The 22,031-nt window shown below is 35.9% G+C and overlaps 3 protein-coding genes and 1 non-coding gene across 4 annotated transcripts in view; 3 read left to right on the top strand and 1 right to left on the bottom strand.

Annotated features, from left to right (window-relative positions):
- Nucleotides 1–2,380, top strand: part of LOC136823550 (nose resistant to fluoxetine protein 6-like) — a 52,985-nt gene extending 50,605 nt beyond the window's left edge. The window contains exon 17 of the mRNA XM_067079738.1: nucleotides 1,989–2,380. The gene's annotated coding sequence lies outside the window, so the exon portion shown is untranslated. The remainder of the gene's footprint in view (nucleotides 1–1,988) is intronic.
- A 920-nt stretch (nucleotides 2,381–3,300) lies between these two features.
- The window catches only part of LOC136823549 (O-acyltransferase like protein-like), a 31,519-nt gene continuing 12,788 nt past the window's right edge, over nucleotides 3,301–22,031 (top strand). The window contains exons 1-4 of the mRNA XM_067079736.1: nucleotides 3,301–3,563; nucleotides 10,056–10,209; nucleotides 15,250–15,380; nucleotides 19,768–19,855. Coding sequence (XP_066935837.1) covers nucleotides 3,333–3,563; nucleotides 10,056–10,209; nucleotides 15,250–15,380; nucleotides 19,768–19,855 — 604 coding nt within the window. The 5' untranslated portion in view covers nucleotides 3,301–3,332. The remainder of the gene's footprint in view (nucleotides 3,564–10,055; nucleotides 10,210–15,249; nucleotides 15,381–19,767; nucleotides 19,856–22,031) is intronic.
- LOC136823558 (U11 spliceosomal RNA) lies at nucleotides 18,268–18,402 on the top strand. Its single transcript, XR_010849047.1, has one exon. It is a non-coding gene; the product is annotated as a U11 spliceosomal RNA (small nuclear RNA).
- The window catches only part of LOC136823551 (organic cation transporter protein-like), a 28,676-nt gene continuing 25,672 nt past the window's right edge, over nucleotides 19,028–22,031 (bottom strand). Inside the window, exon 10 of the mRNA XM_067079740.1 lies at nucleotides 19,028–19,051. The gene's annotated coding sequence lies outside the window, so the exon portion shown is untranslated. The remainder of the gene's footprint in view (nucleotides 19,052–22,031) is intronic.

A 22,031-nucleotide genomic window follows, 5' to 3' on the forward strand; every position in this document is an offset into this window, starting at 1 on the left:
TCAGAAATATTTTTTTTGAGCTTTCATAAATATTTTCGAGCCTTCACTTCGCTCGGTTGGCTTTTGGAGCACAAAAATTTAATAAATTTGCTGCAAATTCTCAAAGGTCGATGTTCGAATTTTTTTACTCGACAAACGCCTTTTTGACGTGTTGGTAAGTGTGAGTAGTATCGTTGGTGTTCCTCTATCTCCAGAACTGTTCACAACACTGTTTCTCCCAATCAATGTAGACCTTTGAATTGAAAAGTCTTTCGCAGCTAGGGTTATTGTGAAGCAAGCTCTTATGGCCTCTAAAGCATTTTGGATTTTTTGCTCCCTTTCCTTTTTTGACGGCCGGCCCAAACGTCTTTAATTAAAATCGAACCTGGAGAAAAAGTGCCTATTCATCTTAAATTTGAGAGAGTAATTTTTATTTCAAAGCTTCTCATGAGAGTGATTTTAATCTCGATTTATTTTTTCTTGACCTTCTGCGGCAGATTGCTCTAAATGCTGAAGATGAAACCAGAAGTTCCCTTCCTTTCTCGATCAATTTTCGCTTGAGAGTTACAATCGTAGTTTTGCTCGCTGCAGCAATACCGACTTCTTTACGTTTTGCGATCAAAACATTTCCGCTCACCACAATTAACAAGGTATTTTGAGATTTTTGATTACAAAGAGATCTTCACTGTAAGACAAACCTCGCCGCGACATAAATGAGGCTTTAAGTCAGCCTTAAATCACCTCTAGATTTTACCGAACGTGATGCAACGGGGCAAGTGTCGGCCGGGTGGACGGTGGCGTATGGTCCGCTATTCTAGATGCGCTGAAGAAGGCCTTGCATCGTAACAAATTAAAAGTTAAACTAAAACTTACTCTCTTATCTTACCATTTACAATAACAGTCGAACTGTCGTTCTTTGCATATTGGATCGATTGGAACACTGGTGGAATGAATATAGGATTGTGGCGGTTTGCGTCAAATAGTGCTGAATCAGCATATTCTCGTGATATATATTTACAATAATACACAAACTGTCCTTCTTTGCGTATTGGATCGATTGGAACACAGGTGGTGTGAAGACCAGGTTCGCGGTTAGAACTGGCTGGGATCTGTAGTTTTGCCAGGAAACAGGTTCATGGCAGTTTCCGTCAAATAGCGCTGAATCAGCATATTCTCGTCCTAGAAGATGAAAACAAAGGTAAACAAAGCTCCACGTTTCAGTTTGAAAGAGTTTGCTGATTGTGTGACTTGTCTTGTGTGTATGTCTGTCATTATCGGTTCATGTAGTACAGTGGCAGGGTCGTCTTTTCTAAACACAAACAAATTACGGTAGACGATCCATAAATCTTCAACGTCAAGTCGCATAAGAGAACTGAAACTTCCCTAGTCTTTGCAGAATTGCTCCACAGATTCCGTTTGTTCAACCCTATTCATACTAGGCTTTTAAAGGGATTTTCCTGTTAATTGATTCATTAATTTCCCCCACCGAATAGAAACAGCATAGGCGGTTCTAGCCTCTGTCGAACTTATCAGATGAAGAGATTTGTAATTGAAATTCATTGTATATTAACGAGCGTTACACCCTTACACTTCTTCGCATGTTTCTGACGTATTTGCTTTACTGCTTGAATCCGCCCGTGAACAGTAGGAATAAGGTTAAATAAAAACTCCAAACGGTTCAAGTCAACTGACTATGATACTATTTATCTAAAATGCAATGATTTCTTTTGAAGAATCGAAATGGAACTGAGCCGCTTTACTAACTTACAGTTTAGTTGTAAATTTCTTTCCTCTACTGGGGAAGGTCTAATTTTAAAATTGCTTGCTAATTTATACTAATTATTTTAAATTTATATTAATGACTTGTTTTTATTTAATTGGTTTTCGATAATTAATTTCCTAACATATATAATATTAATTTTTATAATATTAATTTGTGAATTCCTGGATTCCTATGTTGTTCTTTTGTATATATCACAAAAATGTATTATTTTTCTACTTTATTTTAGGTTAGACCGTACATGCTTACACAAACACGCTACAACATACCCCCCTTTACCAGTGTCCATATATTGCCGAAATTATAACTTTATGCCTCCGACTGGAGCAGTTCTGTTGGACAAGATATTTCAAAACTTTTTATAACTGTCCACCGAGTTAATCAGGGCGGGCTGCTATTTTTAATCCACGATTTCAAAAAATTCAATTTCGGATTAGTCTAGCATTAGCAATAAGCTAGACGACTAATTCAGACATACTAGAAATAAAGCAAAAAGTAATGGAAGGAACAATTTTAGTTAGTTTATGCAAACTAAATAATCGTAATAATAATCGTATTACCATATATCTTGTCTTGTAACTTGTCATATAACGCCTATACTATACTGTATTACACGCATTATGAACGACTCCAGTCTAATTTCGAATTTAAAGCCTTGGGAACTAATGATCAAAAATTGTTTCGCCAAACCGTTTAATTTTTATATCAGTTCAGTTTAGTTTTTATCAAATATCCAATTTTTGTTTATAATTAAATTTTTGATGATAATTAAATTTTAGATTTCTATTCGAAATTGTATATAACTCTATGATTTCAATGACACACTCTCAATATTTTTTAAGCAATTCTTTCTAAGTTTTTTTTTTCAGAAAAACTTGTGAATCAGATGCTAGCACTAAAATATGTCTTAAAAAGCAGCTTTCTATTCTACACCTTGAAAATGTAAAATTCTGGTATTGAATCAATGTTATTCATTACGTTAAGTTTCCTACTGAAGCACCCCGGTTTTTGCCAGTAGTGACAATCCTTAGACATTTAAGCTAGGAAAGAACTGTTGTGAATTTTTCACTACTGTACTGTAAAAAAACTGGGGCTTTTTCGTAGAAAACATTACGCGATTGGATATCATGAGTATCATATTGTCAGTTTAAGTTCTTTTGTTTGGATTTTTGGTCCAATATGACACCCCTGTCTCACAGTCCCGGTGAAACCTCTTTCCACAGTGGGGAGGAAAACTTCTTTCGAAATTCCAATGGAGATAGAAACCCTATTGTTCTCAGGTAAAAAAATTCCAATTGGTCTTGCAATACAATTTTTTTGTTTTTAATTTTTAATGGGGATGACTCGAAGTCAATTTCCAGTGGGGCATTATATCAGCGAGCAGTAAACATGTTTACAGCTCGCTGATTATATCATGTAGGTTATTTTCTCCACCGGAGACGAAATTTTGGCCAAATTTTTTAGTGGGACTGGGATCCCAGCGGTTTTTTTGACAGATGGTAATATGCATACTCACTTTTTGTTTCTTATTTTACAGGAGAATAACAAAAAAATATTGAAGTAGATAAAAAAAATGAAAATCGAGTTATTTTTTTACTTGGTGGCTGTTTCTATCATCTCTGGCAACAATGGGTTAGAGATTGACGTCCAACAACCGATCAAAACTGACATCGGAAGCATTGTACAGCATGTCACACAACAACAACAACATTTGAAAGACCACCGTTTGAATTTAATGAATGTTATGGATGATGAATGGGCGAAGAAACTAGGTCATCTCAATGGCTTTGATCTTATGAAGGAGGTTTGTTTCTTTCTGGTTATAATCCGTTCACTTTTCTTTGGATAATCCTTAATTTCATGAGTCTGTTTGCTTATTCTGCAAAAAACATTCCACAGCTCCATTAAAAATGCAGACAATCCATCGATTTTGAAAGTGAGGGGCGGCGCGGGCCTTGTTATTCGACACTTTGCAGTCAAAACATTGTAAACTCTCTGGTCATTAAAATGTTTATTTTTGAATGAACCCATTGCAGTGTTGAATCGAACAATTAAATTACGTCACGCGCTATCTTTAGTTTTGACGATTGGTTGAATAACTGCAATCTTTTTTACAAGCTGGCAGCGTTTTTGAAGCAGCGTTTCAGACCTTGGAAAACATAATGTCAATCTGGCTTTAATAGCGAGTTAATGTTTTTGCACTTTTGAGGACGGTAAAGGAACTGAAGCGATTTGGAAAATCCCGTAGTTCTGCCCCGCAAAAATGAGGACGGTAAAAGTGCTGATTTACCGTCGTCCTCAGTTGCTCAGGATCTTGTCAAATTAGAACCTTACCGTCTCCGTCGCAGAAAGTTACGCATACGTAAACTTGGTAATGACAAAACCGTTAAAGCAATGAAAAAGAACAATTGTTTCAATCTGATATTCTTGACAAAAGTCTGTTCCAAAAAAAATTGGTAGTCCGTGCTCTTTAGGATAAAACTCAGTAATATTCGTTGAAAAGATAATTTTCAGCGGCTTGGGTGAAGATTCGTCGAGTACCTGAAAATTTTATAAAGAAGAAACTTTTATATATACTTTTTGGACCTACTTCGCAGGTCCTTTAATTTAACCTTCGTTCGTTCGTTCGTTCGTTCGTTCGTTCGTTCGTTCGTTCGTTCGTTCGTTCATAGTTTTGCATAATGTTGCAAAATGACAGTAAGTGACGGAGACCGATTTTCGAAAAAAAAATATTTTTTGGGCAAATTTCGGCCAAAAATTGCCTAAAAATTGGCTTCTTTTGCATTTTCTTATTTAGGAAAAGTCCCTTTTATCATTTTTAGGGAAAATGAGCGTTTCTCGTGATTGCCTCGGTATTTTTTTCAGATTTTTGCACAAATGGTAAAATGGTAATGTTTAAAATCTGTTGGAGTCCGATAATTTTCAAAAGAAAATGTTTAGGCAAATTTGGGCCAAATTTCGGCTTTGTGGATGTTGATTCATTAGATTTTATCTTTAAAGAGATGGAGTTATCTTTAGAGGAAATAAAGGATTGTTTTTGTCGGAAAGCCATCTTGGAACAAGTTTCATCATATTTTCACGCTACGCATCTCTATGCTATGCTGTTATCTTTCCTTTTCGTTCGAACATTTTCATCTTCATTCAGCATGTTTCAGACTACCTATATCAGGTACACGCTTTTTTTATAAGTATACACTTTATAATAATGTCCATGATGAAAATGACCAAATAATTAAAAATAATGCTATTCTTAGCATATCGCCATGGAATTTTGCTACTCAAGCTAAGAATGTCATTTTTAGAGCATTTTCAATTAAATTGTCTGTTACCCCGAAGTAAGGCTCACTCCTTTCACAAAAATGTCATTTTATGCTTGAGACGTATGTACTAAATGTTAAATCTAGTCTGAATTAGGATCCGAAGCTAAGAATGTACTGTAAGAAATTTTTAGGATGATTTTCCGAAAAAAGTTAAGAATATCCATGATGAAATGGATTTACACCATTCTTATAAAAAAAGAAGCGTGTAGCCTACCAGCACGTTGCTTGTTTTAAACTTTGAAAATCGCTGTTTTCAAATATGTATTCAGATTTTTCCTATCTTTTTATCAAAGGAATGGATTGTATATTTTGAATTTCCCTAATCTGGCTGTCACATATTGGTCACGTCAAGATATTCGGTGCGGTCTCACGCGAGAGTATTCGCACTTTTCAATAAAACTTCTTAATCAAGATCAACGAAATGTTCGTCTGACAGTCAGACCATGTTCAGAAGTTATCCAGTATGGTGTTTGTTACGGTTAAGAAGTGTTCATGCTGCTGTGCCGTAGCAACTGGGTTTTTCAAAAATGGTTATTTTGCAAAATGCAAAGTTTTCCTTTTTGGACCTACCGGGAGGTCCTTTAATTTGACCGTTGTCCGTTCGTCTGTTACAAGCTTTTCTCGGGATTGGCTCATTAGTTTTTTTTAATTTTTTGCACAATGATACAAAATAGCAATGCCTAAAAAGTGACGGAGCCCGATTTTTGAAAAAAAAAAATTTTGGGGGGCAAATTTGGGCCAAAAACTACCTAAAAATAAGGTTTTTTGGACTTGGTGCAAAATTGCTTCATTAGTTTTTCCTGATTTATGGCAGAAAGATAGAGTGCAAGGCACCCTAAAATGTGGCTGAATTAATTTTTCTCGGAAAATTTTTTTTCTTCGTAAAATACGGATTTTCGCAAGTTTGGGCCAAAAACTACCTAAAAATAAGTTTTTTTGGACTTGATGTAAAATTGCTTCATTAGTTTTTCCTGATTTTATGCATAAAGATGGAGGGAAAGGTTTTCTAAAAAGTGGCTGAAGCAGTTTTTTTCGGAAAATTTATTTTGGCCGTAAAAATCGGATTTTCTTATTTGGGGAAATTCCCTTTTGTCATATTTAGGGAAAATGAGCATTTCTCGAGATTGGCTTGGTATTTTTTTCTTATTTTTTGTATAGTGATATAAAATGGTAATATTTAATGGTAATTTGGGTAGAAAAGTGCCTAATGTTTTTTGTTTTTTTTTACTTTTTTGACTAATTTGAGCTCTGATACTCACGGTAATCTATTCAAGCTGCTCACTACACTTCCTTATTCCCTTGCTATTTGTCCTATTTTTTTTCTGATTTTGATCAACAGGTAGGTCCATTCAGCATGTTGCTTGTTTAATTTGTCATAATTGTCTTTATGTGCATGTTTAGAGTGTATTTTTAAGCAATCTAGAGCTCACATTTTCGAAATTCCCCCCCTCGGGCCAAACAACGGTTGGCCCTCGCAGTGTCACTAAACTTCACCCCCCCCCCCCAATATGAAAATGCTTCCTACGGCACTGTGCTGATTTCAGTGCGTTTCGGAAGAGCAACGGAAGGAAGCATTTCCGTTTCGCAATGGAGTTTTTCCAAATAAAAAATACCGATATCAGCAGTCATGTCGTTTTTTTATCGGGAATCAGTAAAACTTAATGAATCTCTCTCTCTTATTTGATCTTCAAAGACCAAAGATTTTTTTCGGATTAGAGAAATATTCGAATTACAGAGTAATTTCAAATACTTTTCAGCTGAGGGGGTCAATAATATAGCTCGAATTACAGAAAGATTCTGATAAAAGATTCGAATTAGAGAGTTGTCTGTAGTAACTTTAAAAATCAAGGCGCAGAAATTATCAAAGGGTAGAAATTTATTTTAGAGTAATGTCGCCTTGAAGTGTGTGGTAATAGTATAGTTAAGTCATATTTGGACTAGAAAACTCGAGAATTTGTGTTGTAGACTAGTCTGTTTGTATGTGTGGTTTTTCCCATCAGCCCTTTCAAATTTGTTATAAATAAACAAATGTTTTGTTTGCGTCTATTCCTGCAAGTTTCTTTCATATCATTCGCCAGTGTAGATTAGACAACTTCTCTTTTCAACGACCTTAGAAAACTTCTTGGCAATACATATATAAAGATATATAAAGGTAAGTGTGCAAGAATATATACTTTCATTTTTAAACCTCTTTATGAATTTTTTCTTATTGCGAATTTAAAATTCAGCAATAGTTGGCCTAAAAGAAAATGTATAACACACCTTAGTTTTGTTAGATTTGTTGGTTACATCAATCAGAAAACCACATTTTATACAGGACAAATATGAAAATTCACTATGGTCAGATCAGAGCCCTTAAAAGAAAATGTGGTGTGTATTCTCATTTTAGATGTCTCTCACTTTGTATCACTACACAGATAAATCGAGCGCTTTGTCGATATTGCAGTCAAAATATATGTATGGATCTAGTCAGAGCTTTGATGCAGTATTTGGTGAGGGAGTCTATTTCACTTCATTGTCACCAGAATCTGGTAAAAAAAAGATTGCCGAAAACAATTGGGACGACGGCGAGAAGGGTGTATATGAAATGATATTCAATGGGAGGGTTGATTACTGCATCAAAGTGGTTTTTCCGTCCAACGACAGAAGGGTTTCTCGATGTAACACGACACAGCGCAATATTTACCTATATAAAGGCGATCTCGACCTTTCTCTTTACCATCACAAAGGAATCAAAGTGTTCAATGAAAAGGAAGAAGCTGCCAAACTGGTAATGCAGATGTTACAATGCACATTTCTTTGAGTTTGTGTTGGCAGGGAGAACTAATATATCGAATTATTGACTCCAATAAATAATAAAGATTTTGATTTTAGGGTCAAAAAGAAATATCGTACTCGAAATTGATTATAATTTGTATCTTAACCCTTTAATATTAACCCTTTAACTCGTACCCGTGTTTTACTCGTTGGACCAAAAATGGTCAAGAACGGTCAAAATCTTTAAAAAAGTGGATTTTTGTCAAATTTTTGTATTTTTTTGACTTTTTTACTTAAAACCTCGCTGGAAAGACTCACTTTGATTTTTTTTTCTTGCTTGACCTTGAAAGCCAATCCTTTTCCTACGAGTTAGACCAAAAATGGCGATTTCTAACTCAAACTGGGCATTACAGGAGACCTTCGCCTATAGCCCATGTCTAGTATACTCGTCATTGGTACTTAAAGGGTTAAATACCTTTACTCGGCAACTTCAAATTTTCGATATTTTTGGACCTACACGTTTTTTTTTTTATAAGAACAAACTATATAAGAACATAAGGCTTCGAGGCCCAAAAATCTAAGAACATTCTAAGAACATACTAAGGCTTTGGAGACTTAAAAACATGCAATTTCTTAAGAAATTACATCAAAATGCTCTAAAAATGCTGAAAATAAGAACATTTTAAGAACATTTTTAGACATCAAATCCAAAAAACTAAGAACATCCGAAGGCTTCGAAAATTTTTGACGTTCTTATAAAAAAAAAACGTGTACCTCGGAGGTCTTATAAATTAACCCATGTCCGTTCGTCCGTCTATTACCAGCTTTTCTCGGGATTGGCACATTAGTTTTTTCTGATTTTTTTAACAATGGTGCGAATTTTGGTGCCGGGGGCACAAATTTAGGCCAAAAACTCCCGAAATTTATTTTTGGCCGTAAAAATGGGATTTTCTTTTGGGGGGAAATTCCCTTTCGTCATTTTAAAGGAAAATGAGCATTTCTCGCGATTGGCTTGAGATTTTTTCTGATCTTACAAATTGCATTTTCTTTCTATTGTTGCCAGTTTTTCAACTAAAAAAATGCCAATCTCGACCGATATTTCATTTTGGCGGGGTAAAAAATAGGACGGCAGAGGTCGCGGCGCTTCTAGCTCCCGTTGAAAATTTCCCAACGTCTTTAGTTTCGCTTTCACATCAACAAAGCATTCAGTGGAAAATTCCAATTGGACATTCAAACAATAACATGGCAAAGCATGTTCAGTGGAAAATTCCAATTGGACATTCAAACATTAACATGGCACTTTTGTGCTAATATTAAGAAAAGGTGTACCGTTGAAAATTTCCCAACGTCTTTAGTTTCGCTTTCATATCAACGAAGCATGTTCAATGGGAAATTCCAATTCGAATTCCTCCTCTTAAATTTCATTGATTTAAACACAAAACATAAAGTAGGCTACGTTATATCTTCCTTTGCTTTGAGCGTAAAATTCCTACTTTTCGGGGTACTAAAGTCGATCATTTAAAAAAAAAATTTCGAAATTTTGATGACGTCAGCAGAAAATAGGAAACAGGTTTTTTACTAATTTCTGCTGACGCCATCAAAATTTCGAAAAAGAATTTTTCTCAAATGATCGACTTTAGTAAGATACATCTTTGGTGAAAGTTTGAAGACAATTGGATAAACCATTCTTGAGAAATTCAATTTTTAGTTTTGATGACGTCATCGATTATTACGTAATATGGTAATCAGTTTTTGCGATTTTTCGTGAAAATCAGCGAAAAAACAATTAGGTTACACATCAGAGGTTAGAAACTACATCATAGTACCCTTCATGTTCAGTCAATTGTTTGGTCATTCTGTCGACTAATGCGATCTAAATATTATGGTAATTTTCAGTTTTTGAGACATGCCATAACTTACCCGAGACAGCCCCGGTGGAACTTTCTTTTTCAGTGGGGATAAAAGTTCCTATTGAAATCTCAATGGTGATAGAAATTTTATTGTTCTAAGGTTAAAAAACCAGTGGGGATGGTTTTGGAGAGCCATTTTTAGACAATGATTTTCGAGTGGGGATGAAATCAAAGTCAATTTCCCAGTAGGCTGAAATTCCAAGGTATTTTCCCACCGGGGACCAAATCTTTGCCAAATTTTCCAGTGGGACTGGGGTCCCAGTGGGTCTGTGACACAGGGGTGTTCAATTTCTCTATTTTTTTTTTCAGGTAGGACAACCAGGAGGAGGTGACGGATTCCCAAAGTTGGACGTGTCCTTGAAATGTCAAGCTTCTTTGATGCAACTCTTCGGTCCCGTTATGAACATAACCAATCTCAACCCTGCTGTCATTCTCGCTTTGCTTGGACAACCTGTCGGAAAAGGTGAACGAAATATTTTGGTTTTTAAATTTACATTTTGTATAGTGTGGAGTGTTTTTGAAGGTTTTATTTTTACATAAAAGTGTTCCCATTTCATATCAGACACATTTCATATCAGGACAGTGTCTGCCTATTGTTATATTATGCTGATATAAGCAAAAATATGTTTTTCCAATCTTGCTCCACATCAATATCATAAAATAGCTTGTAAATTAAAATTGATGATGAATAAGCAAACGATTTCACTCTTATTTAAAAAACAAAACCTTTACAGTATATGGACCCCAAAACGGAGACGGCCCCCAAAACGGAGGTTTTCATTAAAATGAAGATTCTGACTTGTAGATTTATCAGAATTAAACGATTTTTGTTTATTTTGAAAGAATAATGCTTATACTTAAAAATGAGCATGTTTTTGCTGGTTTGAGACAGATTCAAAATAACATATTTGCGTCTAAAGGAAATATTTTAACACCAAAATTAGATAAAAATTGCATATAACTCACTCTAGCTCCTTGGATATTGAAAATAAGTTATGAAAACAGGGTATAGGAAACTTTCTACACCTAATGCCGTTCAGAAAATGCAAATACATCTGTGACTTTAGAGGCTGGGTAAAAGATATAGCATCTTGAAGGTCAACCAGTATTTTGGAGCCCTAGAATCAGCATTGACAAAACCGAAAATTCTAAATATGAGAAAGAGAAAAAATCTCGAAATTCTATTCCTATCACCTTGAGTTAATGGTTTATAACAAAAAATTAACATTATATGTAAAAATTTTCGCTGAATCAGCAAAAACGGCAAATTCTGTCTTTTTTTTGCAAAATATAGGAGAAAAATATCTTTAAAGCTTAATATTTTCAGTTTCAGTCAAGCTTTTTTTCTAAAATTTTCACAGCTTATTCCATACATGAATGGAACTATTTTCAAAAGAGATTTGTTTTCAAAAACTTGATCAAGACGTTGTTAAATCAAAATTGTCATTTTGAAAATTTCTAAATTTTCAGTTTGGACTTTGCAATATGGAAAATCTTGAAATATTATTTCATAAAAATCATAAATTTTACATCCATCGGGTCGTAGATTTAAGGGAAAACACAAATATGTTCATAGTTTTTCCCCCTATTACCACTGGGCTAAATTATTTGATTTTAACTACACCTCCGTTTTGGGGGCCCCAAACCTCCGTTTTGACAACCAGGGGTATACTGTACAAATTTTATCAAATAAATTTATGCCCAAAACCCTCTTAATCATATTTCAAAACTATGGTCAAAATTTTGTATTCATATCTTAAAGATATCTCGAGAAATCGCTAAAATTTCAAACCTCCGTTTTGGGGGCCATTAGAAAAAAGCTACCTATTGCGAGCGATTGAAAAATATTGTTGAAATTGAAAATTTTGAAAAAGAACTTCCAGGAAATAAAGTAGAGATGTTAAAGGTTTTCATGCAGCAAAAATTTTTGTAAAATCTCTTTTCCTCTAGATTTGAGAGAAATTTCAAATTTGATTGCCGTTTTGGGGGCCACATACTGTAACCTCTTGAGTCTTTATGACTCGAATGTGTCCTTAACTCGAACAAGTTTTCTAGTTATATTTCACTCTCCATAATCCATTCAATCATTTTGGGAATTGAATATCAATTGAACAGAATTGTAACCTTAGGCGAAAATGGAAAAATGTAGTGTTTCCGGAATGTGGGTGAATGAAAAAAGCTTTCATGCGGCCGGCTGGAAAATTGTTTGTTTCTTTTTGCTTTTTTAACTTGATTTACAAGCGGGAATATCTAACGAAATGGCTTTGATAGCTTGAACGGTCAACATGATTTTCTTTATGATGAACCATTTAGATGAACCCATAGTCTGCGGCCGGGTCAGAAAATTATTATTTTTCACCTGGCCGGTTTCCGGAAACAATACATTATTTTATTTTTGCCTATATTTCAATCATTTCAAGCCCAGTTTAAAAAGCGAGTTTTTTAAGATTTTACTTTTCTTTTACTTCTGTCCGCTTTTTTGGGACACACTGTAGTAATTTTGTTGGTGCACACAGAAGATACATCAGGGCACTTAAATTCAATAAATCTAACTTCTCATATTTTACAAAATCTCCACATTAAACAAGAAAGGAGGAAGAAAAAAAAGCAAATTTCCTTCCGCCTACTTTTTTTTCGAAATCCAAATATATTTTCCAATCTATGATTTGGTGCCTCACAGAAAATTTAAACATTACGTAATGTTATATTTGTAGACACTCGCCAGCTAAAAATGTCTTTCGCCGTATATCGGCTAAAGGCGGAAAATCTCTGGACAAAGGAAATGTCGCTTATTAAGCATCCTCTATAAGGAGTATGAATCCGTTAGTGGATGCCAGCAGCCTATTTCAAGCCCAGTTTAAAAAGCGAGTTTTTTAAGATTTTACTTTTCTTTTAAATCTGTCCGCTTTTTTGGGACACACTGTAGAAACTGCGCTGTAATACCATAGTTTCTACCCCTCCTGCAGTTAGGGGGGTCTTGGGTTTTGATGAACCAAAAGCAAGGGGGCATGTTAAAAGTATGACTTTCCTAAGGGGGGTTGCCAGTTAAGGGGGGGTCTTCTTACCTAAGGGGGGGGGGGTCTTCTTAGATAAAGGAGGATCAAAAATCATCTAACCTAATTATGATTCTTGTACAATCGTTTCATTTATACTGATTTTCTAAGGGGGTGTGAAATTTTAAATGAATTTCCTACGGAGGGGTTAGCACTTAAGGGGGGGTCGGGTCCTCTCACCTAAGGGGGGCGTCTTCACCCCTCTAGAAACTATGAATACTGAAATGCCTGGAATAGAATGGGCTTTGCCAAATACATTTTTTAAATACTTATCGTACGCATTAGAATCTCTCTATCTCGCCTCTCTATAACCTGTCTCTCTCGAAAAAACTTTTCAACCCTTCGACTTTTTGGGAATTTGCACTGTTTATAGAAGATTTCTGGTGTATGAAATTAAGCCTTTTTGTGTAAGTAAGTGCCGAAAACTAGGGTATTACTAGGGTACTATTCTACACGTCTCCATGTGAAATCTTCCCTGTAGAAAATCTTTCCCCAAACAATTAGCCTATTTCATAGGATTTGTGCATCTGTTACATGCTTTTTGGACCTACCCCGGTGGAGGTCCTATAAATTAACCTCTGTTCGTCCGTTAGTTCGTTAGTTCGTTACCAACTTTTCTCGAGATTAGCTCATTAGTTTTTCCTGATTTTTGGCACAATGATGCAAAATAGTAATGCCCAAAATGTGACGGAGCCCGATTTTCGAAAAAAATCCATTTCTGGCCGAAAATGCCGGAAATCGCCGTTTTTGCAGATTTTCATCGGACTTTTTTCTTATATTTCGTTGTTTTTTCACACAAAAACATTATTAATAGCAATGCCCACCATGAAGCATGGTTTAATTGTCAATATAACTGTTTTTTGTAGCCGGAACTTTCTAAAAATCGCCGGAACAGCCGATTTTCGCCGGAAAAACGGTATTTCTTGAATTTCTCGAGCTGTACTTTACATTTTTTTATGAAATTTTGCACACTGATGTAAAATGACAATACCTTAAAAATGACGGAGCCCGATATGCCTGAAAAATTGGTTTTTTGGCATTTTCTCGAGATTTTATCATTAGTTTTTTCTGATTTTTTGCTCAAAGATGCGTATTAATATTGCCCAAACATGGCTTAGTCTGATTTTTGAGATCTATTTTTTCCGGCCGAAAATGCCGGAAATATGCCGGAAATCGCGGTTTTTCAGGATTTTCATTTGACTTTTTTCTTATAATTGGTTGTTTTTTCATTCAAAAACATTATTAGTAGCAATGCCCACCATCAAGCATGTTTCAATTTTCAATAAAATTGATTTTAGAAGCCGGAACTTTCTGAAAATCGCCGGAACAGCCGATTTTCGCCGGAAAAACGGTATTTCTTGAATATCTCGAGCTGTACTTTATATTTTTTTATTAAATTGTGCACACTGATGTAAAATAACAACACCTAAAAAGTGACGGAGCCCGATTTTCGAAAAACATTTTTTTCCGGCCGAATATGCCGGAAAAACCGTTTTTTTTTACATTTTCTCGAATTTTCATCTTTAGTTTTTCATGATTTTTTGCAGAAAGATGCGTATTCGCAATTCTCAAAACATGGCCGAGTTTGATTTTTGAAAATAAAATTTTTCCGGTTGAAAATGCCGGAAATCGCCGTTTTTGCTGATTTTCATCCTTGTATTTCTATGTTTTTCACACAAAAACATTATTCATAACAATGCTCACCATCAAGCATGATTCAATTGTCAATAAAACTGATTTTTTGCGACCAGAAGTTTCTATTTATTTTTTCCCTACAACCCTTCCCTCTCCCCCCATCAACAATCAATGATGAATTTATTGCGTTATGCATTTTTGCTAAACGCTATATTTTCTGACTGATTTTTTTCTCCTCGCATTGCTATCTAACTTTCATCATCAGGTAGGTCCATTCAGCATCTAGCTTGTTTCTATTCAATTTACAACGGGGAAATGTACAAATACGTGTAGATTTCCCTTCGAGAAAGCCGTTGACAAAAGTTGATTTTATTGTAATCATTCAATCGACTTGGGAATCAAAAACTCTTTTCCATAGTTTTGCATTTTTTTTTGAACTTATCTCAATTCGCGAAAAACTGTTCAATCATGAAAATTGATCACCGCAATTAGGTAGACAAATACCATCTACTAAAAACACGAATGGGCTCTTCCAGAAAATGTTCGTACATGGGGGGGATGGTGGTGGATATAGTGTCCGGGGGTAGTGAAAAATCTACAAAATTTGCTGTGTTCGGGGGGGGGTAAGCTTGCTCTGTTTTTTGGGCTGATTTCTTCCTGTTTGAGGGTAATTTTGAGTGTCCAGGGGTCAACTAATGCTTGTCCGGGGGTACTTTTCCAAAAATGATATTTCCATCTAGATTATTCAAATGTTTTTTTTGGAAAAGCTCAATCCTATGAAATAGGCTATTAACGTATTTCATGCTATCATACAGTACTGGACACTTGGGGGAAGCCGCCATCACGATTCTTGATGGGTGATTTCAGTTGGCTCGGAGCATATGATGAATGTAAAGGTGTGGAAGAAGTCAAATACTGCAGGGCTACTTTCTTCTTCGCTAAACAGGTAAAAGCAAGTTTATGTATTCGAGATAAATCGAAGGAGACAGTATAAAGCAAAGTTGACATGTCTCCAAAATCACCGTCCACTTTGCTCGACAACGGTATAAACACCAAAATACCGTCGTCTGTTTAGGTGCGCAAAGGCGATATAGAGCCGTACATCAACTATCGACTTTGTTTTGTGCCGACTTTATTTACCGTCATCGTTATCCTCCGATACATAAGCTCACTAATGTCAGTCTTCTAGTCCGAATCGCAGACCTTCTACTTTAATGGGATAAACTTTCGCGGGGATAAAATTTCGCAGATTTCGCGGGTGTCATCCGCGAAAATCCGCAAAATTAAGTCCCATCGGAAATTTGGAAGGGCCTCATCCGCGCAATATTTCTAAACAATACTCAAAATACTATTTGAATGGTTACTTACATCAAAGAAGCGCAAATAATGTGTATTTGAACAACCAACATGCATGATTTGAAAGTAGAAGTCACAAAATCGTGAAAATATTGCCACCCAATAGTGCCACACGCAAAATTAGGTACACGCGAAATTTAATCCCCGCGAAAGTTTAACCCATTAAAGTATACAAAACGTCAGTCAGTACATAGAGGTATAAAGAAAGACAGGAGATGAATTTGTCGGTAATTGGTCGTTAAAGTCTTTTGATTTCTTTTATGTAATAAATCAAAAGAAATTCTAGGCTCGCCCGAAGAAATACGACTTTTTAGTAGAACTCAAGTTTGCTCTGAACATTCTTACTATCAGCATCGAAGATTTCTAGCCTTCTAATATACGAGAATAAAATAAAATTTAGCTCCACGAAATAAGTTTGCGTTCAATTTTGTCATCCATTAAATATTGTTTTGAAAAGATATTTTCTCTAGCCAGAAAATAAAAAGTTATGTATAAGCACACACAATTTCAGACCCAATTTGTAGACAAAAAGTCGCTGGAGGTTGTTGGAGGAAAGTATTAAGCAATAGAGTTCACCTTGAAGAAAATGTTGATCGAAAAATTTTGTCCTTTGATGAAGGATTGCAAAGTTTACAGGCCTTTTTATAATCCAAATATTTTCTTACACCAATGTCAAAAACAATGAATCTCGTCTCATCTTATTTCCAACACTTAAGTTAGCCAATAAGATTTCACCTATCAACAAAAGAGCTCATTAAAAATGCACGATATATGAGATTATGAGCATGCATACCTCGTAATTTTTTTAATCGTAGGGCGAGCATGGTTACGATAGCATACTTCTCCTGTTTCTTTATACCTCCATGGTCAGTATAAGGAGTATGAATTTGTTTGTGGTTGTCACTAGGTTTAATCTCTTATAAAAAAAAACGTGTAATTGGTTCTCTTATACTAACCTCCAAGCAGCTCTTCGTGCTCCACTCATTCCACGCATGCGCTCTAAAGGGAATGGTTCTGCAAGAAGACCTGCGAAGGTTCTCGGGTTTTCTTTGATAGCCGACACTCTGAAATTTCAGAGTACTTTTCACGATTCAATCTGATTCAATCGCAGCATTCGCATAAAATTTATCGATTTGCTCGGGCCGTCTTTGGATGCGTGGGCTAAACATCGATTCTACTGCGACCGTGGCTTTCTTGCTCCGAACCAAATCCAAGATGGCGCCTGAAATTCACGTTTTGGCTCTTGGTCAATGTTTTGATTTTCTTATGGCTTTTGAGACTTATGAAGGAAAATTCAATGTTTCAAATGTTGTTTATTCATTTAAGTGTAGCTCTGACATACACCCACAGAAGTGGCTGCTCATACTTATTGACCTAAAAGCTTTGAAAGACTGTTTTGAAAGGTGTATTGATTGTACACTGATTTTGCTTGGATGTTTTCTCATTTTTGTTCAAGATGAAGGCTCAGATATCAACCAAATTATTACAGGTATGTTCTCTTATGTAATGATTACTTCTCTCTTGCTATCTGCTTGATTATTAGGAGGAATGAAGCATTTTATCAGAACAATTATAACTTAACGTGTGCGAAATGTCTGTCAGGCATTCAACCGACAAAAAATTTGATTCAAACACTAAGAGGTTGACTAGTTTAGGCTCTCTTTGTATTGTTGGATATTTGGATACTCTTTTTGGATAAAATATTTTGGTGAAATTTTATGTTTGTTGAGCTTTTTTAAGCGGTTTCGATGATCATTTTTTTGGGTTGATACTTTTTGCAATCAGACTTCAAAAAACTTTCATGAGAACTTTTTAATAGATTTGGAAGATAAACAAATACCAACTCTAAGTTCTGGAAATTATTGTTTGGCTTGAAAAGGTCTCAAAACTCCAAATTAAATTATATTATTTATGATTTTGTAGCCATGATATGTTCAGGTGCTCAAAGGGCATTCCAACAGGAAAAAAGTTAGTATTTTTGACAGGTGAAGATTCAGATTGTTCCATGTACAATTGCCTGTTATCATCTGAAAAAATTCTTGGAAAATATTCAATTTTTCAAAAGATACAGAGGATTTTGCTACTTATTTCTTACAAAAAATTGTTTCCTATAAAATGATAAATAAATCTTGAAAACTGCGGGCCAATCGGATACCGGTATCTGGTCACGTGTCATAGTTTTTCCCAGACCCCGCCGAACGCGGTTTTGTAAAATTCCGCTGGAGAAACTTTTCAGATCATCATATGCCTTAGCAATGGTGATCGGTTATGAGATTACTCTTATACGTGCACAAATTATAAATGATAATTGCAACCAATTATATAGTAAATAAGACAATGAGATAAGTGCAATGTTACTTAATATGACTTATGGGTTTTCCCTACTTAACAGGAATTTCCCAGAAGACAATTTCTTAAGACCACAAGCGATTATTATGCGTAAACCATCCATTCAAAATTAAACTTCTTTCACTTTCGAAAAGGGTACTTGTCGTCTTTGACACGTGGTAGCTCCCTCATAAGAGGGGGCACTGCGCGGAATCGCAATCAAGAGATTTCGAGTACAAAATGTTTGGACTTGCGAGCTGTTGGTCTCTTTGACCGACGCTCCACCATATTAGAAGTGAAACATTTAAAGCGTGGGTCACGAGAAGTTTTTTTCACGTTAGTGCAATGCAACATGCTGATATGCTCCATCCCACCAACCTGAAACGCTTTCTCGTGTCTCCATTCCTTTTTTCTTTCTACCCATAAAAGTGAAAACTCACTTTTGTCCCAGGGACAAAATCAGCGTGTCTTTTGGGTATTTCCCTAATTTTTTGTCTCATGAAACAAAAAAACATGAGACACACACTTTTTCTTGTGTTGGTGGGATGGACGCGTTTCATTGCACTAACTCGTGTCCCCGAGGCTTTACTCTCTCAAATATCATGGACACAGCTTCAGCCACTATTAAAAGACTCGGAAGGTTCACCAAACTCGTAGCCTGATGCCATCCACTAACTAATTCGTCCTTCCAATCGTTTTAATCCTATTAAACAGGGGGTTCCATAATTTATGACGTCTTTTGGTGAGTTATTTTAGCTACAGTGGACGCTCTCTAATTCGACGTTCTACTATTCGATACGCTCCATTACTCAATGATATTGAAAGTCACCGTCAACATTCAGCAAGAAACTCCCATAAAAGACGCTCTACTATACGATACGCTCCCTTATTCGACGAAAATCCTATTCCCCTTGAAAATCGAATTAAAGAGAGGCCCTCTTTTGACGTCAATACAATGTCTTTATTCAATCTTTTCCTAGCAAAGATTTTAACTGCCAACTTTGCGCCCACTTTTCGCCTACTCTATCAATTAGAATAGACAGAGCAGAAACTCGGCCGTTTAAACTAGAACTAACTCACCAAATGCCGTCATAATGGATAACTCGCGTATTTATTCAAGGATTGATTTTTTATCAGTTCAAAAGAGGCGTTAGGCTTCTGCTCATCCTCTAGCGAAAAAAGTTTCTTATAGGAAGTATATCTATATAGGAAGTCTGCGATTCAGACTACTGTGGAGTCAGATTATTCCGTTCCGTTTCATCAAAGTATCGTTTGAGTGGTAAGGTCTGCGTTTATATTTTTTAATTCGTTGATTGGACCATTTCATTTTATATCCAAACAGGGGTTGGACGAGCATTTCCAGGGGGTAATCAGAGAAGATTTTCCAGGGGGTGTAAACAAGTATTTTTTCGTTTTTTCAGGGGGTAAAAGGTTGTTTCAAAATTTCTAGGGGCAAAAGACTGATTTTAGTTCCTTCGCTTTTACGATATGAAAAGATTGAATTTTTCCAAGGATTCTTTTGCAAATTTTGCCACTTTCCAGGGGTACACACTTTGCCTTGAAAATGTTCGTCCACCCCCTTGTATGGATATATGGAACATCCCATTATTTATGGTTAAATCACCATCTTTTTCTTTCCATCATATTAGTATCAATTTCCTGGCACTTATGGAATGTGTTTTCCGGATCAATGCACTCAAGAAGAGCTGGCAAAATTGTTGCCCTTATTCAACCAAGGTTTGGACGCCTTTTTAATACCTTATCGGCCCTTATCGGCCCCTTTTTACGCTGGCCCTAATTTAGAGCCGGCCCCTTTTACGCCAGAGCTCTTCTTTCATTTTTGGACCTACCCCGGTGGGGTGGAGGTCCTATAAATTAACCTTTGTCCGTCCGTTCGTCTGTTCGTTCGTCCGTTCGTTCGTTCGTTCGTTCGTTCGTTATTAGCTTTCCTCGTGATTGGCTCATTAGTTTTTTCTGATTTTTTGCACAAATATGTGTAACTATAAACCCTCGAATGTGACGGAGCCCGATTTTCGAGAAAAAAAAATTTGGGAGCAAATTTAGGCCAAAAAAACGGCTAAAAAACGGGTTTTTTGGACTTTGTGAAAAATTGGATCATTAATTTTTTTTGATTTTTTGCATGAAAGTAGGGTACCATCATAGGCAAAAGATGGCTCAAGCAGATTTTTCCAAAAAAATTTCGGTGGCTAAAAAAACGCATTTTTATCTATAAGAATCACTATTAATAAGCACACATCAATGTTCTTAGTTAAATTACTCAATTTTTTGATGAGATAGATGTTTTTTTTGCTCATGAGGGCTTACTTTTGAAGAATGTGTGTGTTTAGACATGAAATTTTGGTTGCTTGGAGTATTTTTATAGAAAAACTGGCCAAATTCGATATTTTTTTATAAGCACATTAATTACTTAGGTATTAGCTTTTCTCGAGATTGGCTCTTTCATTCTTTATGATTTTTTGCACAAAGATGTGTAACTATAGACCCTCGAATGTGACGGAGTCTGACTTTCAAAAGAAAAATATTTGGGCAAATTTGGGCCAAAAAACGGCTAAAAAACGGGTTTTTTGGACTTTGTGAAAAATTGGGTCAATAACTTTTTCTGATTTTTTGCATGAAAGTAGGGTACCATCATAGGTAAAAGATGGCTCAAGTAGATTTTTTCAAAAAAATTTCGGTGGCTAAAAAAACGCATGTTTATCTATAAGAATCACTATTAATAAGCATACATCAATGTTCTTAGCCAAATTACTCAATTTTTTGATGAGATAGATGTTTTTTTGCTCACAAAGTCTTGAACATGAAAGAATATTTCAAGAGCATGAAATTTTGGTTTCTAAACGTTTTTTTATAAGAAACAAACGACTAATTTTAATATATTGTCACTATTTGTGTTCTGAATGATTGTTTAATGGTCACGCTCACGTGATATCAATTATATATGTGTTAAATGCATAACCAGGTAGGTCCATAAAAGTATCACTTGTTAGTCCTAATTTCACTCGGATCCCTTATGCTGACCCTTCTATATACTAAAAGTCTAATTCTCTATGAGCCGTGGGGTGGCCATTATGGATTTTTTTCCAACTTTCATTTTAAATCGAGCTCCGAGCGGGAAAACAGTACAGTGTTCTTTTTTCGCGGCGGAGTACGTTTTTTTCAGACACGGCACGGGAAAACATGCCTACGGTTCCTTGCCGATCGGGAAACGTCGCCCGGTTCGGAAGCGTATCTCCGTTTTCGAAATTCTACTTTACTGGTAATTTTCGTAAAAGTAAATAAACAGAAGAAGCTCAACAGCTATTTTGCTTTTTCTTTCTTTGGTTTCTTAATATTGATTGATTGATCTGGTCTCTCTGCTCTGGTCACTGATGGTGCCATCGTTTGTACATGGATAGGGAATGGTCTAATGGTCATGGTATCCTGTTTCTTAAATAGAGAACATTTTGTTATGGATTTGTACAGTTGAGTTGTTCTTCAGAAATTATTATGGGGCTTATCGCAACCAACCATCTTAACAAAATAAACAAAGACCAAAGACCGACCAATGGAAACATTTACTTTAGCCATCTTGAAAATTGAGAGTGGCATATTTTTGTTGCATGGTAATATACATCCAAGTAATTTGGTAGTCTTTGTAGGCGGCAATCACAAATACAAATATGTTCGTTTCAACGACCGACCGACACTGACTGACCGACCGGCCAGCCGACTCACTTTCTAGATCGACCGACCACCTCACTTTGTAGGGCGACCGACCGCCTAACTTTGTAGACCGACAGACCGCCTCACTTTGTAGACCGACCGACCGCCTCACTTTGTAGACCGACCGACTCACTTTTTAGACGACCCACCGACTCACTTTTTAGACGACCCACCGACTCACTTTTTGGAC

Source organism: Clytia hemisphaerica, unplaced genomic scaffold, assembly GCF_902728285.1.
Source record: "Clytia hemisphaerica strain Z4C2 unplaced genomic scaffold, Clytia hemisphaerica genome assembly, whole genome shotgun sequence".
Taxonomy (NCBI): Eukaryota; Metazoa; Cnidaria; class Hydrozoa; order Leptothecata; family Clytiidae; genus Clytia; species Clytia hemisphaerica.